General features: G+C 45.1%; 1 protein-coding gene across 1 annotated transcript; it reads right to left on the minus strand.

The window, feature by feature from the left end:
- LOC105059081 (uncharacterized) lies at window positions 1-11,289 on the minus strand. The gene is made up of 18 exons (XM_010942247.4): window positions 9,871-11,289; window positions 9,463-9,534; window positions 9,155-9,359; window positions 8,950-9,064; window positions 7,492-7,587; window positions 7,294-7,375; window positions 7,142-7,201; window positions 7,000-7,052; window positions 6,741-6,907; window positions 5,527-5,737; window positions 4,949-5,006; window positions 4,752-4,808; window positions 4,273-4,518; window positions 1,624-1,688; window positions 1,454-1,510; window positions 1,269-1,362; window positions 329-469; window positions 1-248 (listed from the first exon to the last, which is right to left on the minus strand). Exons 1-18 carry the CDS (start codon window positions 11,137-11,139, stop codon window positions 135-137), a joined length of 3,162 nt encoding a protein of 1,053 aa, XP_010940549.1. The 5' UTR covers window positions 11,140-11,289; the 3' UTR covers window positions 1-134.
- Between the last annotated feature and the right edge of the window lie 9,753 nt (window positions 11,290-21,042).

Below are 21,042 nucleotides of genomic sequence, written 5' to 3' on the forward strand. Positions count from 1 at the left end.
TTCATAAGAACCACCGGACGAAAATTGAGTAACTATATCCCGTACATTCCACATCCTTTCTATGTACAATTGATGCGAAAAGCACTGCAAAAGGTGGCTCTTCCAACATGATTGGACAAAAAATAAAATAAATTTCATCTGCTCCCTTGCGTTTCTCGACTAGAAACATGAGGAACTGTAACTGGCTTATGGAGTGTTGATGTCCCTTGAAATACTGTCGTTCGGGCACCATTCAAATACTTGTGCAACTGCAAGATAAATATTTCATCAATTCTCTGCCTTGATACACTACCAAGACGTGAGTTAATGCAAATGCATATGTACCCACCTCATCTGAAGTAATTTTTGTGAAACCAAATTTCTTGGTCCAGATAGATTCAGCTTCATCAGCTGCTGGAAGCACAAAATGCTTGACCTTCAGAGTTACCAGCAGTCTCTCTATGCACGAAAAGAGAGACTGGAAGTATCCCTGTAAAAAAAATATATATATCAATCAGTATCGGAACGACCGATGATCATGAAACTAGCACAGGACCACAACACAAGGAAACTTCTACAAGTTCACAATTTTAACCACACCCTCCATCAAAATACAAGGTATCCGTCTAAAACCTAGCTCCCTGAAAAGGACTAGCACGTAGAAAAGTTACTACATTAAGCTACAAGAGAACTTTTAAGTGGATCGTCCAAAAAGGACCTGTACAGTAATTCCTGTTTCTTAAAATATTAGATTATCAAAACTATTTCCAAGCAAATACCTAACCATATTTTTTGTTCAACCGCATTTAGAAGAAACAAGCTTATCTTCACGAACCCCATGGTGAGTATCAGATGGTAGATGTGCCTTGAAGAAGCAAACTGCAGTTTTCAAGCCGATAATATAGACAATTTATTCGCATCATTTTTCGCAACCCACATGTGGATCCAACCACTCAAAAACCCATTTACACTACACAAATATCTCTTCAAAACAAGTACACCAACATGTCTCTTAACAAACAGATTAATTCATAGCAAAAAAAAATCTTCCTGTCAGACTCGATAACAGATCCATTGACATTAACTGATTATATTGGATATATAATTAATTTATTATTTATATTGGATATATAATTAATTTATTATGGTTACTTGTGTTCCTGACATCCTCGAAAATTCTCTGATAAATCTAGATATGTAACCAGCTCAACTGCACTCATTCCTTCCTGAACACACGCACATTAAGTAGCACCATAGCAAGATTTTTGAACGAGCTCTTAAAGACTCACCTGCCCTTGATGTTCTCTGCTTGTTGCAACTAGCGGAAGTTCAGCAATTTCACTTCCCAAAACACGTAAAATCCCCGCAGATACCACAGATGAACTGCAGTGATGGTACCACATTCAGGCTCACTGTTACATGATTCAGCTAATTAACAGCAATTAGAAGCTCATATGCATTAGCTAACTCTTACCCCACAGTTAATAATGCACAGTAGATCCCTCCATAATCTTGGTCTCTCACCGTCCTTCTGTCATAGAATAACATGGAAATTCACTTAAAGAAGAAAAAGAATAAAACCTTGTGGAACTGATTGGACATATAAAGATTATAGTGAAGACAGACTAAATGATTTCTCCTCACCCATAAACCATTGTAGGAATAAGGTCCCTGCCTGTTGTAGCATCAACAATCGGGTCAAATGACTCCTGCAAAAGGAACCATAAAAATCAAAAAAAAAAAAAAAGAAATAATTTTTTCAACAAAATTTTAGTGCAGAATTTTATTAGAGGAAACAGTTGAATTTCAAAAATAAAGTCTAGCCAAATGCAGTCATCATCCATCAGGCTAACAAATATATCCACAAATTTCACCCAGAATCTCCAATGACTCGTCTTGCATTAGTGTCCTAGATCTAAAAGAATGATCTATGTATTCAATACTGGTTCTCACAACAATTTAGCAAGCACAGAGCATACCAAAGATATACAGTTTCCTGTGTATCATTTACAGCAAGTGAAATCTGTCCCTCTTTCACTTTCTCACTTAAAATTTCCACCATCAAATGTTTGATACATGTCAACCAGCATCAAAACTAAAGAACAATGGTAAGGTAGAAAATAATGTCCTTCTTCATATCAAAATCTCTTCCTTGAACATATATGGACATCATGCTCAACTTCCTGCTATTGCCTTGATATCTTCACAACTATTTCTACAAGCTCAAACTAGCCCTGGCTAACTGACAGCTCTAATCAACAATACATTTCAAAGAAGGACCAAAGCCAGCAGGAAAAAGGTTTAGTGCCAAACTTAGGTTTAAAGTAAGACATAAGAAATTCCACTAGGAAATGAACCCCAATACAATAATTAAAAAAACTATTTTTCCTCGTATAGACAGCACACCACAACAAAACCACATTATAACAAACTGGCAAAGCTTATCTAAATTGCTTCTTGTAAATAGTGCAAACTTCACACCATGTCAACAGCATGCCAAACAGCATGCCTCGTCTCGACACCTCACAGGACACGTACCTAAATCCTTGAATGTGATTACATATACGTATGCACGCATCTATATTTTAACATATATATGACTACTTACATATGTGCATCTATCTGCACAGACACATAAACACCATATCACATATCTGATCCTCAAAATTGTGAACACCAACCTAACAACACTCTAACATGGTCAAATTCTATATGACATCAACAAAAGAAAATGACCATTCTAGCAGTCCACCTAAAAAAGTTCACCCAAACACCATCCACTAATAATTCATAGGCAAGCAAACCACCACGACAACCCTCTTTAAAAAAACTGATTAGTGAAATACAATGTTTTCACTAGCAAAACCATTAACTTCTGACAACAAGAATTTTTGAAGTTACAACCCAGAGTCAACATTGCTCACCTTAAAGGTAATGAAACCAACAAATTACTCAAAGAAACTATAATTATAAACTCATAAGTTATCCAAGTAAAACATAATTATGAAAAAGACTTGGCTACACTTGAGTGGATCTCCACTCAAATCTAGTTAGGTCTATGTCGGACAATGGGATCCCACATCAATAATCCGAGCCATTGGAAGTGATCTACTAGCTGCAAATTGCTTACACAAAAAATCATGTGATTTAGAGACCTCTAACCTATGCATCAAATGGCCAAAAAATTGACCAGTCTAAATAACATCAAATCATATATGTTTTTAATATCACTTGATGCATAGGCTAGCAATCTCCAAATCACATGATTTTTTATGTATAAGTTGTTTAAAGGTAGTAGATCACATCTAATAGCTTGGATCATTGACATAATGCATGTGCACACACAAATATATGTACATATATATGGGCAGACTTGGATAAGATCGATTGGATCTGGGCTCAGATCCGATCAGATCGAAACTGAATAATAGAGATTTTATATCGATGATGCAAGTCATTGGATGTGATCTACTATCTTAAAACTACTTGCACATTAAAAATTATATGACTTGAAGACCCCTAATCCATGCATCAAGTGATCAAAAAATATATCTAATTCAATTTTATTTAGGCTATCCAATTTTTGACTACTTGATGCATAGACTAGGAGTCTCTGAATCATATGATTTTTTATGTGCAAATAATTTTAACGTAATAGATCACATTCAACAGCTCGGATTATTAATATAGGATCCTTATTATAGAGTTTTGACCTGACCGGATCTGAATCCAAATCCAGCCGACCTAAGTCTAGCGTAGTTCTCACACACACACACATATGTATGTATGTATATATGTATATGTATGTATGTTACTTGTGTTATGTGATATATATGTACACACACACATACATACATACATTTACATATATCTACATACATCTACGTATATACATATATATGTGTGTGTGTGTGTGTGTGTGTGTGTAGAGAGAGAGAGAGATTACCAAATCTGTATATTTATGGTTTGCACAACATACAATTTGTGATATCATTTTCCAAAAAAAAAAAAACACATCTCAAAGACAACCCCTACCCACACACACGCACACATGCACATATATATATATATATATATATATATAAGTTATCCGTCATTGTCTACCAATCACAGTCTGATTTTGACATGTGATTCGATTAGTTTCTCTTAAAATGCACAAAGCAATTAATTATTCAATATACAGTTTTACTGATAAGTGTGAGTAAAACTACTGGCCGTTAAAGTAGTTCTACAAAAATAAAATGACAACAGAAAGCTTTGCATTACAATAGCATTAGATTGATGAACACTCACATGGAAAATAGCAACTGCTTTGGAAAGCAATAATCTACTTTCCGCATCAGCAGTTTTGCCACTTAAAAGTTGCCATCTTATATCGGTATTGGCCCCAATGTTGAAACCTTTGATGTCACACTTCTTCCTTATCACATCCACATCTAACAGAGGGAGTGGTTGCGCTCCACGAAGAAGCAATGTTTGCAAAGCAGAATGAATCCTACAGCAATCAGAAGTACAGAACCACTCTCCTTCAGGCAACTCCTGTAACCATGATAATAGTTAAGGTCAGAACTTTGTGTATGTTATGTGGTTAAGAGGACAAATGGCCAGAAGTGTCTTTTTTCAACCTAGTATTCACTGTAACTTGGCCTATTCAAAGGTTTCCAAATTACAGGCCCAATGCCACCACTTCAAGCAAAACACATGAACAAACATTTAGGACTTGACGAAGGCAACTGCCTATTAAAAGGGTAATAGGATTTCAAAGTAGTTACCTTCAAATCGGCCATCTTATGCTCTTTCAGACACCCAACATGGTACTCTCTCTCACACTGTAACAATATAAAGTTCAGTCAGTACTCAAGAGGAAAGGGAGGATAACTTGAACATACCATAATTGTATAATGTGGCAGAAGGATACAATTATAAAAGAAAAGAAGTTAAAGTAAAATAGTGAGAATCAAAAACATACCTGGTCACATATGATGACAGTGCGGTCACTGAATCCTGACTTACTAAAGTCATGGCGCCTGTAATACATTTAGTATCAGCAAAAAGGAAATCATTATAGTGACCAAGATCCAAAACCAACAATGAATCAAATTGTAAGACCAACTACTATACAGTCTTTTTGTGCACAGATGCACAATTTTTATTTGAAAGCTGCATGCGCAATAAAATAACAAACAACAAGAACAGATGAAAAAAAAAAGAAAGGCAGTGAGTTGTCTATGTATAAGATGCTACATGATAGATAGTTCCTCCATAAAGCCAAAGCACAACAGATAAATTACGGCATTAATACTCCATCCATGATACCATGGGAAAAAAACACTTCAGTGACTAGGTGTAAAGGAAACAAAATTTCAAATTCAGTTTGAATACTCAAAACAGCTTATACATGGGTTCAATGTACCCAAAGCAGCATAAGCATTAATATAGCAAACAAGTTCAACGAATGAATAAAAGCCCACCACAAGTTGGCTGAATCAGTCGAGCATTAAAAGCATTTAATGGTATACAAAGTTCACGAACAGATAAAATGCTAACCTGCACAGGGCACAGCTACTGATATCATTATCGGGCGTTGAGACAATACGAATACATCGCCTAAATATCTGCTCAATAGGGTCGACTCCAGCAACCCTCCCAGCAGCAATTGCATTATCATTATGTGCCACACTCCTCTCTCTCTGATGGAGACTTTGACAATATCGACAGTACCAGTCCCCTCTGGGTATGCTTGATAAACCGACACATTCTGCAACTCAAATGGAAGGGATGCCATGTTAGAAACATAGATTACCAATTCGACACATTAAAATGAAACTCAGACCAAACAGACAATAGCTAACAGGTACTGTGAAGTCAGGCTTGTCATATGCATAACATCTATGTATTATCTAAAAGACTAAAACACTAGTTTGTTTTTTTTTTAAAAAAAATAGATGGTTATAAAAATGCATTTGTTGTATATACAAAAAGGGGAAATTTAATTATATAGCAGGAAAAATAAGAAATTAATTATCTTCAACTTCATCTAAGCATCTGTGCTTTCAACAGGCATGTGCATTAAGACATTTACAGTATACTAGCAAAAGGACATACTAAAATGCATGACAGAGTTTCAATGATAAAAGAAAGAGATCATAAGTGTCGTTGAATCACATCCATTCAAATGAAAAACTATTCTCTAAGAAGAAGGTTTGTTTACAATTTTTCTTCATGAAAAAGGCATGTGAAATCACACTCCACTCAATGAAATCATATGTATCAGCACTCCACTGACTCTATGGACCAACTCTAACCATTATACAGCATGTGTTTGTGTATAACAGTGATAATCACAAAAAGCCGGTAGCATATTACCAGAATAACAGGAAAAAACAAAGAACATCTACAGAACTCCAAAATGGCCACCATAATCTTAAAATAACAAATAAAGATAAAAATCCAAAGGCATCACATTGACGGGTAATCTTAATGACATTAAATAATGCTGGAGCTCTGGATTTTAGTAACATTTATGGAGGATCCAGTACCAGATATGAACCTCAAAAGCATGTGGATTCAGATGCAAAAATAGAGAAAAATAAAAACAATTCCTGATCTCATATCTAAATGGGTTCATTATATATGCCAAAATCACCAAACCAAGCACTTGCTATCCCCTTCATATATTCCATATACATTTTTTTTTTGAGACAAGCATGCTCTAAAATTAGAGATACTAAGAAAAACTTTGTGACACCCAAGGTAAACACCTTTGTGGAAGGCCCGAGGACAGAGATCGCAAAGGAGAAGATCTCCACCATCCGCGCAGATGCTGCACAGATCATCATTTTCGCTCGCTGACAACTTTCGGCCTTTAGATAGCGAAACAGATAATTCATGAAGAGAAACTCCATTCGAAGTATAGATGTTATTGTAACTGGCAAATAAGAACAAAGGTAAAAGTCATAAGCGAGTTAAGATGTCTGGAAGCATAGCAACAAGATATATATTTTTCAATCATCTACTCACGGTTTGCGCCGAGAAGCCTGACCAGCATGAGCTTCAAACTGTGACGGACTAACCTGCCATTTAGGATTAAGCAAGTCAAACTCTTGATATGGGATACACAAAAAAAAAAATTGAACAAATTTGAACAGATCAATATCTTTACCACATTATTGCAGCAATGACAGTATATCCCAGTCTCTTTTATATAACCCTGAAGCAATCTCTGTAGAATCATAATGACAAGTATATTAAACAAAGAACCACAAAGGAGACTGCCAATCACAAAAAGAACCATTCAATCATCTTGAACACCACCTTTCCACGAACATAATAGGCTACTTCAGTTCCCTGAGGTAAAATGTCATTCATAAAAACCAGCTTGTGCAACCCCAAATCCCTAGCATAAAGAAAATTCAAACAAAGAACAGAGATTAATAGCAAGATAAAGGGAAAGACAAACAGAGAATAGGCTATACAAGACAAAATTTTAACAAATGAACTTAAAATACCAACTTTCTAGTTAACTTTCCCACACTATTCTTCTTATTTGGTAGCAAATTCTTGGATGAGCTATCTGATGGATCCTCTAATGAACCTTTCCTTGATGACCTGAATCACAACAATTGTATGTAAGCCATATAAAAGATAAATTTGCAAGCACATTGTAGATATAAGGAAAGCAAAGATATACAAGACAAGAAGTATTCCAGGACATGTGATGTAGATCATACATAAACAAGAACGCATCAAGAAAAGAATTTTAACTCAAAGAAATCAACCTAGAAAGAAAAACAGAAAACGTATAAGAGATACAAGTCAAGCATGCAGTGCAATGTTCATCTTCTTGGCAGCTATGATAAGCAGCAGTCAGATAGCATGAAAGACACTTCTACTATATATTACATTATTTGTGTAGACCAATGTAACTTCAACAAATACCTTGAAATTATTTATAGTGTGAACACAAGAAAAACTCTAGAGTTCATATTTTGAGTAGTGTATAGAATTATGTTTACAAGTCACTACAAGGGAAAGAATGTTTATTTGATTAATCTCTTATTCCTCTTTTTATCTAAGCCAACATATATTACATTCTCTTACTTAATCTCATTGGCAAATATGATATGAAATTGAAGGTACAATGTTATATAATAAGGCCTTCAAATGACCTTGTGTTCTCACTTTCCTTGGCTTTGATGCTTATCCTGCTCTTTTACCATCAACTTCTTGAATGATCACCATAAAGATATCCCACAGCTAGGTTAGCCAATTCATTTTTCAACTCAAAGATATAATACAACTAAAATAAAACAAATGCCACATGCTACATCTCCATATTTTGTTTCATATTTGGTTGACCTCGCCATCTTCTAATCATGCACCCAACTAGAACTATTATAAACCAGCCAAGCATCAATCCACACAAAGCAAGTGGCTCAAATAACCCATCGATAAAAGAGCATAAAATTATGGACAAAAAAGGGGGAAAAAAACAAATTCTGTACTTAAAAAGCAGAAAGGATAAGGCAAATGAAATTGAGTAAAGTAATCATAAAGAAGGAGAAAGGTGGGAATCGCCCTGTGTGACATTTTACTCCCTAACTTTTTGGATGTATTCGTTACTAGATTGCTATGAATCGCACATCTTGGCAAGGAAAAGAAGAGGAAGGGAGGGGGGAGGGGAAGGTAAATCCAAATGGAAAAAAATGGAGGAAATTAAGATAGTTGTCAAAGACATGACTATTTACTCTAGTAACTCACAATGGTAGACTCAAAACATAAGTTCCCACCCCTGTTTTGGCCATTAAACAATTTTAAGAATACAATAATTGCTCTCCCTCCCTCTTCCTCCCTTCTCCAACAGAACCACACACAAACTGCACAGAGTGGTATTCTTTGAAAAATAAAAATACAGCAATAAAGTAAGAAGTCCTTACGTAAGTATTGCATAAAACTATAAAAGAAACATACCTCGCAGTACTAGCAGTTCCATGTGATGGACTTGGAGTTTTCGGTCGTTGCTTTGAATTGACACATGAATCACACAGCAGTGCAAACTTCCCAGTGCGTGAAGTATGAAACAACTCTGAATAATTAGAAACAAGTAACCATCTGAACGGGTCACAAAATATCAAAACACCAACCACCATAGAAGGTCAAGAGCATAAAATCTTACCTTTGCACTTCTGACAAGTGATCTGCTCCTTTGGAGGTGCTTGACCTATTGCATTCTGGATTGCAGCCTCCAACATGTCTAATGGAGCGCTAGTGCATGCTTTTAAAACAGCACGAAGGCTATTCCCGTTTTCCAAAAAAATGAAGTCTGATGGATGCTTCTTTGTGCTCCCAGCATGCAGTTCAAACTGATAAGCTGAAACAGCCTGCAATGCCCATGACAATATCCAACGACAAAAGCTATCAGAACACAAGATTCTATCCCATATCTAGATATATCTAGATGAACATCAAAACAAAGGAACCCACCTTGGAACCATTGCACGAAGAACAAGAGCACAATATATTGTTTCCCTTTATCACGCCCTGAAGCACAGGTCGCTGTGATAATAATGCCATAAGCACAATTCTTGATCAAAATTACAACGCCGATAAATGTGAAAAAGAAAAATGCTTATCAACTGCCCAGCAGAGTACCAAAATGATCAGTACTCAACCTACAGCCTACCACTGAAGTCATAGTGAGCTAAAAGGAGGAACTTCATGGTCAAAAGGACGATTTAAATTAAAAAATGGTGACCACGTATACTTGCATTGTCATCAGGCTATTTGCAAGTACAACATAATTGCTACTGGCCATGGAAAATCACTAATGTTTCCGCATGCAATGTGGGCGCTGCAACATTAATTCATTAACATCAAAATTGGGGCACATACCTTGCCATTAGAGGTGATGTACTTTACAATCAACCCCTCAAGCAGGCCAGTAGAAAGCAAGTCCCTGACATTTGTTGGGAGCTTCGTCAGCGCAATTTTCTTGGACATCTTCAGTTCCATCTTCTTCTTCAGTGTCGAGTTCAAAGATCCATTCTCACCATTTGCCTCGGCCTTCCGGTCATCTGACCCAACAGACCCACTACTTGCGGCAGTGGTTTCTGCTGCTCCAGAATCTTCCTCTTTAGCTTTAATTGCCGACCTTGTAAGCCTCCTGGCAGGCTTCTCTGACACACTGTTTCCATCCTTAGAGCCATAGTGAGCATTTATCTCCATCGGTGATTCCACCGTAGAGACTCCATCCTCTATTGGAGGGGCCTTCAATGCCGACCTCGTGAACCTTCTGGTAGACTTATCCAATCCATCACGATCGTCTACCAAACTTGGAGTCTCTGCCACAGAACATGCCTGATTCAATATTGGCGGAAGTGTTGCAGTCGATGGTTCTTGCAAAGTAACCTTCAATGACGACCTCGTGAACCTCTTCTTCATAGGCTTCTCCATCGTTGTGCCATCCCTCTTTGATCCATCTGGAACATCGATTACAATTGGGTCCTCTGAGGCACAGCCATTCTCCAATCGATCGCCATTAGCCCTACCCGCATCATTATCGTCAATTGCAATTAGGGTCTCAATCCCATTATCGTCAATCACAGATCCAGCTCCAGCTCCCTCGATTGGAGGTGAAGAAGCCACTGGGGGCTCCGGCAAGCCTTCTGATGTAGCCCTTAATCCTGATTTCTCTAGATGAGGATCCCCATCCACCTTAGCCTCATCAAGAACGCCGATCTGAGCAGATTTCTCCGCGGCAGACCCATTCCCTGACAGATTGCAATCCGGCATGGCCTCATCCTGCCCATTCACCACAACTGGGGACTCCGCCTTGGCCTTGTCCACACGATCCACCACAACCGGACCTTCTGCCTCGATCTGGCAAAGACCGGGAGGGGGGTTGGGGGCCACCACCTCCGGCGGCGATCCGGCAGCCTTGGACGCCGAATCATTGGTATCGTCTCTCTTGGGCCTCTTGGAATCGCGAGAAGAGGCGGCGACGGGAGAGGAAGGGGACTTACCGGAGCGGGTGCGGCCGAGGGACACCGGGAGGGCGGCCTGAGCGCGAAGGGCGAAGGCGAACTCGCGCTTGAGACCGGATCGGACACCGGAGCGGAGCACAAAGTCCCCAGGACCGGAGGGGCCGTCGCCGTTCGCCATGATCACGAGGATCGGCACGGGAATCAGGTTTCAGGGTGCGGTCTCCAGCGGCGGCAAGGGGAGAGGAACACAAGATCTGGAGGAGAAACGGGGAATAAGGGTTTGCTCAGGCTTTACCTTTGGGGGCACAAGATTGGAGGGCTCTGCGGTTCCTGGAAGGGAGCGGAAGCGAGGCGGTGAGAAAATAGGATTAATCCTCCATCTAATAGTACTAAAATAATAATTATTGATGGCAACACTGTGGGAAGGGAAAGAAAAGGGAAGAGAGATAGACAGAGAGAGGGAGAGGTGGGGACAGGGGCGACGACGGGAGAAGGGGCGGAAAGCGGGAGGCAGATGTAAATTAGAACGGAGGGATCATATTGCGGTAATACCCCGAGCTGAATTTTATTGCCTAAAATACCCCTCCGCGTTCAGAACAAGTCGGCGACGCCTGCGGAGAGGAGTTCGATTTGGATTGGGCGTTTATAATGGTACAATTGGACCGGATCGACCGGGAATGGGTCCCCGGCCCATATCTCACCACCGGATTGTGCGTCAAATGGCTGCAAGTGGGCTGCATTCGGTTTAAACTCAGGGCCAATTTGATTTGGTTTTGGGTGAAGATTTTAAAACCGAATTTGATTTGTCTGTCGGTGAGTCTGGGTCAGGCTAGATCTCTCTTTTAGTAACGTCAAATTTTTAAAGGGGTGTTTGATTTGCAATTAGAATCGAAATCAGAATCAGAATGGAAATGGATTGGTATCGAAATCAAAATGGCCAAGCCATCCAAAGTGTTTGATTTGTGATCGAAATCAAAATCGGAATGGATGATTCTCATTGTTGTTGTTTGATTCATATAAAGATAGAAATCGGAGTCAACTTAAATTTTTATTTTTATTTTTAACTAAAATTTATTTTGACTGATCAATAAAATGATCAAATAACAGTAATATTTTTCTCATAATCATCAGTAGTGTTCTACTATAATAGTGGATTACAGTTGTTATTTCTACATGCACAATATTTACAAAAAATGATTTTGGAGTAGCCCATTACTTGAAAATATGGGCGTTATTTTGAGCGCGGCATCGTAGACCCTAATTCCCTCACTCCCTGTTCTCTAGCCTCCACATCGAATAGAAGAGAAAAGAGAGATGTGGAGATCCAGAGCGGGTAGAGTTTTCCTTCTCTAGTCCTCCTCCATTCCAAGGCCTCCTCATTCGTTGCTTTCCCAATTCCCATGTAAAACCTTAGCTCAAATCCCACATCTAACCCCGGTTCCATCCAAATGGATTCTGCCCATCAGCTCGCACCACTGAGACCCTAGATTCTTCTCATCGAGCAGCCAAGCGGCGTCCTAAGAGGAGGATGGAAACAGCTCTAGCTTTGATTTCATAAAGTCAGGTAAGGCTGCGGTCGATCAAAATTTGATTTTTGGTGATGAATCCGATGCTATTCCAATGGATTCCAATCCCAGCCTGGTTTCAGAGGAATCAAAAAGTTCTTCATTGGATTTTGGTGAGATCAAAGAGAACAGCGAGGTCGAAGGAGAGAACAACCTGAGTTCTTTGCGGGAAGAATGTGTCCGTGGTGACGATTCCGCAGATATTTTTATGCCGGAGGACATCCAATTAGGAGCTGAAGATGAGGTTGCTGAGATCAACATGGAACAACTCGAGAAGGTTCAATCTCTTCTCCAAAATTTTTCATGATTTTTTTTTTTTTTAATCTCATTCTACTGGAATGAGATTTTGACTCTGCTGAAAGAGACTGAATTGGATTATGAAAAAATAAATTATTCTCATTTCTTTCTAAAATAAGAAACAGGATAAGATTCCCTCCAACCAATCCAACCAAATAATTGGAATGAAAGTCATTCATTTTGATTCTCATTTCAAATTTTAATTATCCCAACCAAACACCTTCTAAACTTAGCTCAGTTTTTTTGTCACAGCTTTGCTAGTCAATCCAGTTCTTTCAAGTTGATTCTGATTTTTAGTTGAAATTAGTCTTGGCTAGGTTGAAATTTTTGAAATTTATTAGATTCTTTCTGAATTTTGGACCAACGCCATAGCTGACATGGTTTGGATTTGAAGCCTACCAAAATCATGCTCCTGGCTCAGCCAACCAATAGCTAGGCGACACATGGATGTGCAATCAACGGCCAAACAAATTTTCTATGGAATAGCACAAGCAACCTGGTGCAATATTGGGATACGAAGAAGGGCGTACCAGCATGTCGAAAATCATGAAGCTAAATTGCAACGGGCACTAATCCTCCTCTCTCTATATAATTCAAGCCAAAGGACTTCAGGTTAAATAAATTTCACTTTACTTTTTGCTAATTACTCATATTTTTGGATCTCCTCTATTTCATCAAAATTTTACCCAACTTAAATATCGGATCCCTCACCAGACTTATTTCAGCAATCTCTAATTACTTAGCATAGTAAGGATAGCAATAAGTAAGATTTGAATCGGATATTGTACTATCCATCTCCAAATCTGAACTTAATACCCTATATCCAAATCCTACCCGATATCCGATTGGATAAGAAAAAAGATATCCATCTCCATATCCAATAGGTTCGGAGATACCCACGAGTAATCCATTTTTCCATACCCAATCCATACCTGCCTCATACCTATCCCATATAAAAAAAAAATAAACAACTTGTTGGTGCAAAAATCCGCTTGCACCGGAGAGGCTGGAGTCGAGGGAGTCGCGGTCGCCGTCGGGACCTGCAAAGAAAGTCTAAATCGGAGGTGGGGTTGCTCCGACAAGACACTCCGATGTTCAAATCAGTTCTCTGCCTCAACAAGAATGGAGTGCTCGAACGGAGAATTTAGCAGAGTTTTTAGATAAAAATGAGAGCTTATAGAATAACGTATCTGAGGTTTCCCTTTTATAGACGGAGGGGGCAACAGATTGATAGCGATGTTCATAACCGTCTAGTAGTGGGCGGTCCACGGTCAGGAAGAATTTGTTGTGGGGAGTAGTGGAGTGGACCCGTGGCCCTCACTGTAGCGCGCCACGTGGAGTCTGCCGCAGGGAGTGGAGCGGCGTCCGTTGTCGCGACTCGTCGGAGGATGGGAGAATCGCGCAGTATCCGTTACAGAAGGTGGAGCAGGATCGTGGGCATCATAGCGGTCTGTCAGAGAATAGTGGAGCCACGCGGGATCCGTCGCAGAAGGTGGAGCAGAGTCGTGGTTGTTATAGCGGTCTGTCAGGGAATGATGGAGCTGCGCAGAATCCGCCATAGGAAGTGGAGCAGGATCGCGGTGGTTGCTGTGTCGCGCCTGGGAGTGCAGATCCGTCAGCTGAAGTTCGGCAGCGGTCGGAGCTGGCAACGGAGCCCGGCTCCCGTAGGAGTCCGGGCGGAGTCCCCCTTGTGGTTGAAGTCGTGGGCGGAGCCCGGCTCCCGTAGGAGTCCGGGCAGAGTCCCCTGCAATTAAAGTCAAGTGCAAAGTCCGGTTCCCGTAGGAGTCTGGACGGAGCTTACCGGTAGTTGAAGTTGGCGACGGAGCCCGGCTCCCGTCGGAGTCCGGGCGGAGTCCTCCTTGCGGTTGAAGTCGTGAGCGGAGCCCTGCTCCCGTAGGAGTCCGGGCGGAGTCCTCTCGGAGTTGAAGTTGTGGGCGGAGCCTGACTCCCGTAGGAGTCCGAGCGGAGTCCTCCTGCAATTAAAGTCAGGTGCGAAGTCCGGCTCCCGTAGGAGTCCGGACGGAGCTTACCGGTAGTTGAAGTTGGCGACGGAGCCCGGCTCCCGTCGGAGTCCGGGCAGAGTCCTCCTTGCGGTTGAAGTCGTGAGCGGAGTCCGGCTCCCGTAGGAGTCCGGGCGGAGTCCTCTCGGAGTTGAAGTTGTGGGCGGAGCCCGGCTCCCGTAGGAGTTCGGGTGGAGTCCTCCTGCAATTAAAGTCAGGTGCGAAGTCTGGCTCCCGTAGGAGTCCGGACGGAGCTTACCGGTAGTTGAAGTTGGCGACGGAATCCGGCTCCCATCGGAGTCCGAGCGGAATCCTCCTTGCGGTTGAAGTCGTGGGCGGAGCCCGGCTCCCGTAGGAGTCCGGGCGGAGTCCTCCTGCAATTAAAGTCAGGTGCGAAGTCCGGCTCCCGTAGGAGTCCGGGCGGAGTCCTCCTTGCGGTTGAAGTCGTGGGCGGAGCCCGGCTCTCGTAGGAGTCCGGGCGGAGTCCCCCTTGCGGTTGAAGTCGGGTGCGAAGTCCGACTCCCGTAGAAGTCCGGACGGAGCTTGCCGGCGGTTGAAGTTGGTGACGGAGCCCGGCTCCCATAGGAGTCCGGGCGGAGTCCTCCTTGAGGTTGGAGTTGTGGGCAGAGCCCGGCTCCCGTAGGAGTCCGGGCGGAGTCCTCTCGGAGTTGAAGTTGTGGGCGGAGCCCGGCTCCCGTAGGAGTCCGGACGGAGTCCTCCTGCAATTAAAGTCAGGTGCGAAGTCCGGCTCCCATAGGAGTCCGGACGGAGCTTACCGGTAGTTAAAGTTGGTGACGGAACCCGGCTCCCGTCGGAGTCCGGGCGGAGTCCTCCTTGCGGTTGAAGTCGGGTGCGAAGTCCGGCTCCCGTAGAAGTCCGGACGAAGCTTGCCGGCGGTTGAAGTTGGTGACGGAGCCCGGCTCCCGTAGGAGTCCGGGCGGAGTCCTCTCGGAGTTGAAGTTGTGGGCGGAGCCCGGCTCCCGTAGGAGTCCGGGCGGAGTCCTCCTGCAATTAAAGTCAGGTGCGAAGTCCGGCTCCCGTAGGAGTCCGGACGGAGCTTACCGGTAGTTGAAGTTGGCGATGGAACCCGGCTCCCGTCGGAGTCCGGGCGGAGTCCTCCTTGCGGTTGAAGTCGTGGGCGGAGCCCGGCTCCCGTAGGAGTCCGGGCGGAGTCCCCCTTGCGGTTGAAGTCGGATGCGAAGTCCGGCTCCCGTAGAAGTCCGGACGGAGCTTGCCGGCAGTTGAAGTTGGTGACGGAGCCCGGCTCCCGTAGGAGTCCGGGCGAAGTCCTCCTTGAGGTTGGAGTTGTGGGCGGAGCCCGGCTCCCGTAGGAGTCCGGGCGGAGTCCCCCTCGGAGTTGTGGACGGAGCCCGCAAGGGTTAATCCCACCGAGAACTTCGGCCGTGGGTATTTTATACCCAACACCAGTCCCCCTACTTTTGAGTTCGAATTTCGAGCGAAGGAAGTACAGAGAGATTGGCGCAGCCGAAGTCGTCCCTTCGAATCCTGCGCACGACCGCTCCCAGATATTTTGGCATTAAATGTGCGCGTGCTGGAGTCTTTTCGAATCGGGGCGATACGAAGGGACCCTTCGAAATTTCCGCCGGTACACTGGCCCAGGCACGGTGCCATAATGACTCTGCCAATCCGTCAGTCGCTTTTAGCCGCCTGTCGGGGAAGTGGGACACGTGTCGGGCGCGGGCTGGCCTTGGGGGATTCGCGATCATTATGGCGCCGGATCCCAGGGTCTATTTAAACCCATCCTTCCACCTTTAGGAGGCCCTATTCCGTTCCGGAGTTCTATCAGTGTCTGCCCTCCCTTCGAGAGCCCTGTTTCAGTTGGTGTCTTCTCGGGCCATAGGCGCCCTTCAAGTCGTCCCTGTCTTCATCCCTCTGCATCCCTCAGAGCGATCTAGGTTAGTTCCAGCACCTTCATCTCTCTTCTCGCCGCTTAGGGACCTCTTCTTTGCCATTATTTTTTGGTACTCCTCCGAGTTAGTTTCCTGTGACCTCTTGCCCCTCATCCTGTCCGTCTTCTTCGGGATCTTTAGAGCCCTCATTCGAAGCTATTCGAAATATCGTCCGGCTCTTCTGCTCCTTGCAGTTTCGGGAGTTCTTCCGCTTCAAACCCCCAGGTCCCTTGCTCTGTAGATGAACCTGCGTCTGGGGCTGGGCTCCGCCCGATTTTTGCGCCGGGCGCCATTTCATGTTCCTTGACTCCGGAGGAACTCCTTCTGATAAGGGTTCAGTATGGAGTTCCTCCGGAGTATGACCTGGAGCTGCCTGGCCCTTCTGACCGGGCTAGCACTCCCCCACCCGATCGTTTTTGCCTGTATCAGGAGGCGTTCCGTGCCGGACTCCGGCTTCCACTTCCATCCTTTGTTGTCGCCCTCTTCCGCTTCTTAGACATCTCCTTGGCTTCTGTAGCCCCGAATTCTTTTAGGTTTTTGATAGGATTTCTCTTCCTTTGCCACGTAGTCGAGGTCCAACCGTCCCTCTCCCTGTTTAGGCATTTCTATACTTTCAAGCGCCATCCTTCGGCGAAGGACTGGTGGTACTTCTCCCTCCAGTTCGGCAAGAAGGGGTTGCTGAAAGGTGCCCCTTCTTCAATCCATAATTGGAAGGAAAAATACCTCTTCGTCCACTGCCCGACCCTGAGACTGGGCCTGCCCCCTTGGGGCTCTCTGAGGGATTCTGTCCGCCGGGCCCCCAGCCTGGGGGAGGATAACCTCCAGGCTGCCCGGAAGCTTCTTGCCTATTCCGCTCCTTCCCTTCCCAATCTTCTGAGGAAGCAATTTCTGTTCAACATTGGCCTGAGCCCCCAGGATCCTGCGAGTACTTCATCTTTTCCCTTATCTTCTTTTCTTCTGCCCTTCTTCTTTTTCTCTCTTTTTTCACTCTTCTTCCTTCTCTCTCTTTTTCTCCTCTCTTTCTTCTTTTCTTCTCTTTCTCTCTTCTCTTTCTTTTTTTTTTTCTTTTTTTTTGACTCTTGATTGATTGGTCTGCTTCTTTTTTTTTCTCTCTCTCTTTTTTTTTTTTTAAAGAATGGACGCCGAGACAGCGCGGATGCTTGCCAAGGGCCTCAGGGCCCACAAAAGGAAGGGCGTCGCGACCTTCGGATTGGCGAAGAGGGCCAGGGCGGAGGAGTCGAGCTCGACCGCACCCACCCAGGCGGCTCCAGCGATTGACATTCCCTCGGATGTCGAGGCAACGGCTCCCCGGACCTCCTCGAGGAGTCCGCCGACTGGGGCCCCTGTTTCGGGGGTCTGCTCCACGGAGGCGCCCGTAGCCGAGAGGGGGAAGAGAAGGAAGTCGGTGGCCCACAAGGTGAGTAGCCATCGAACTGTTGCTGACGAGTTCCTCTGCTCTGAAGAGGGACCGGAGAATCCCTTCAATGACAGGGACTTGATCAGGCGGTTGGTCGACGGCTGCATTCTACCCGACATCGTCGAGAGGATCGACCGCGCCGATCCTGAGCAGCGGGCCTGGGACTCTTTGGGGTCCTTCCTTGAGGTAAGCAAATCTTCATTTGCCTGGCTATTCGGCCCTTGTTCTGATCCTCTAGCTGCCCTTGCAGATCGGGCATCAGCTCCTCGCCAATATCGAGGCGACGAACCGTGCGAGGAGGGACATCATCCAGGTGGAGGAGCGCTGCCGGACCGAGGTCGCTCATCTCCAAGAAAAGACGGCTGAAGTAGTCGCCCTCCAAGAGGCCCTGGAAAGAGAGAAACAAGCCTGGGAGGAGGAGAGGCAGACCTTGGAGGAGTCGGCGAGAAAGGCGGAGGCCGAGGTCGCCAACTTGGCTGAGCAGATTTTGGTCCTAGTCTCGAAGGCCAAAGTTCTTGTGGTAGAGGAATTCAAGACCTCCGTGGAGATGAGGGACCTGAATGTCCAATTCGGCCTGGAGGCGTTCATCAAGGGGTTCGAGCTCTGTCAAGAGAAGATGGCCAGAAAATTTTCGGAGCTCGACCTCAGCTTCCTAGGCGAGGAGTCCGAAGACGAGGCCGGTCCCTCGCCAGCCACCACCGCTATCGCAGCCCCCTTGCCAGGGACGCCGAGTTCTCCAACCTCCGCCCCTGAGGTCTGAGACCTCCGACCTTGTATTTTTATTTCATCGTAATTTTTCTTTTCCTTTCCTCTTTTTTTTTGTCTTCAAGAATTATCCAATCAATAAAGTTGAATTTCTTGTCGTGGATGGCTTCTCCTCCCTCCCCTTCTTCTCTCTGCTTTTCTTCCTGCGATGAGTCGTGTTTTGATGCTTTTGCCCTCCGATGGCAGTGTCCTGTAGAAGCACTTCCCCTACCCCTGGGGATCCCGCTGAAGTCGACGATCCAGCGGCTGAAGAAGGAAGTCCTTCACTGGACAAAGAAATCAAAGAAGATGGAAGACGAGCTTCACAGATTGAGAGAAGGTCATTCTGAAGCCATCGCGGAGGCCACCCACTTTCAAAATCTCCACGTGAAGGGGATCATGGAGTATAGCCGGAGGAAGGCGGATTTTGCGAAGGAGCTCGCGGAATGCAAGAAAAGCGCCAGCGACCGAATTTGGGCTCAGGCCGCCAAGATTAGCGCCCTCAAGGTGGAACTGTCGGCTGCGATGGGGAAGATCGGCCAGCTGGGAGGAAGTTCGTCCCGGCTCTTGGCTCGGACCGATGGCGACCAGGAGTGGTCGAAGAAGGTCTCTGACCTTCAGCGGCAGCTTCAGGACGTCAAGGTGAGCCACGACGTGCATCGGGTCAGCTGGTGCAGGCAGGTAGAGGAATATAAAGGGAGACTCAGGGTGGCGACCGACGAAGTCACCCGTCTCCAGAGGCAGCTGGCCAACAGGGCTCAGCTTACTTCCGCTCGGGATTCTGATGAGCTCCAGCCCTAAGAGGAACCATTGAAGGGATTTCTGTCGCCCTCGGGGAAAAGACAGTCGAGCTGCAACAACTGAAGATCCAACTGGCATACGAGCAGCGGGCCGTCGCGGACGTGGAGGCGAAATTCGAGGTCTTAAGGAAGAGGCATCGAGAGGCGGAGGCCGAGAGCCAGCGACTTCGTCGGGCGCTCCAGGATGCGCTGCAAGAAGGGGGAGCTAGAAGAAGAGATTGAGAATCTAAGGCAGTCCTGGATAAGGGGTGGAGCAGATAACTCTAGGTCGGAGGGAGCAGAGCCTCCTTAGAGCTCTTTTCGTCCTTCTGTCTTTTCATGTATATACTTTCCTTTTTGTTGTTTCGTCCCACTTTTGTCGTTTTGCTTTTCTTTTCTTGGCCTTCCGGGTTTTGTAGTGTGCATTTCGGAAATGGAATGAAAATGGTGTTTTATGTTACCTCGTCCGCGTGTTGTATTAAATTGTCGTCCGTCGAACTTTTCTTGTCGTTCGACTTGTCTGATGTTGATGTCGTTGGGAGGCGTCCAATCGTCGATGCGTTAGCTTGCCTTCCTCGTCGTACATGGCCGCAAGCCCGAGCTTGGCGGTCCGGACTCCGCATTACTTCGGGGACGTCGCTGTCTTCTTGACCTGTGTCGGGAGTCTTCTTAGAGGCCGGGGGTATTTGGTAGGGACTCCCCGTCTTTGTTGGGACAAGATTCTTTAGGTCTTTGGTGCGGTTCGTCTTTCATCTGTTTTCGTCGTAGCTCGTCACCCTTCCTTCTTAATTTTCCTCCTCTTCTCAGAGTGAGGGCCCTCCCCTCGCTTTTTGCGAAGTTGCATAGGAGCATGGAGGTGCCGCTGAGGGGCTTTTTCCCTTCATCCGATCTCGTTGGGCGGCCGAATTTCGTCACCGTCAGGATGAGGTTCTCCTCCCGTTCCCGCGGGGGCACGTATGGGCCATCGTCAGGGCGGGCGGAGTCTTCCTTGCTGCAGAAGTCGTGGGTGGAGCCCGGCTCCCGTAGGAGTCCGGGCGGAGTCTTCTTTGTTGCAGAAGTCGTGCGTGGAGCCTGGCTCCCGTAGGAGTCCGGGCGTAGTCTTCCTTGCTGCAGAAGTCGTGGACGGAGCCCGGCTCCCATAGGAGTCCGGGCGTAGTCTTCCTTGCTGCAGAAGTCACGGACGGAGCCCGGCTCCCACAGGAGTCCGGGCCTTCGACTTTGCTCAAGTCGGGGCGAGGTTCTCCTCCTGTTCCCGACATGGCCGTGGGGGCGCGTTAGGGCGCTGTAAGGCCTCTCCCCCCATCCGGTCTAAAAGAACCAGGCCTTTGACTTTGCTCATGTCAGGACGAGTCCTCCTCCTGTTTCGGTC

Source organism: Elaeis guineensis, chromosome 16, assembly GCF_000442705.2.
Source record: "Elaeis guineensis isolate ETL-2024a chromosome 16, EG11, whole genome shotgun sequence".
Lineage (NCBI taxonomy): Eukaryota > Viridiplantae > Streptophyta > Magnoliopsida > Arecales > Arecaceae > Elaeis > Elaeis guineensis.

Excerpts from the sequence above, each read along its gene's own strand:
- LOC105059081 (XM_010942247.4), bottom strand. The coding sequence starts at position 11,139 with ATGGCGAACGGCGACGGCCCCTCCGGTCCTGGGGACTTTGTGCTCCGC. Across the intron at positions 9,360-9,462 it reads CTTCGTGCAATGGTTCCAAG|GCTGTTTCAGCTTATCAGTT; the intron begins GTGGGTTCCTTT and ends TGGGCATTGCAG. Across the intron at positions 4,519-4,751 it reads ATAAGATGGCCGATTTGAAG|GAGTTGCCTGAAGGAGAGTG; the intron begins GTAACTACTTTG and ends TCATGGTTACAG.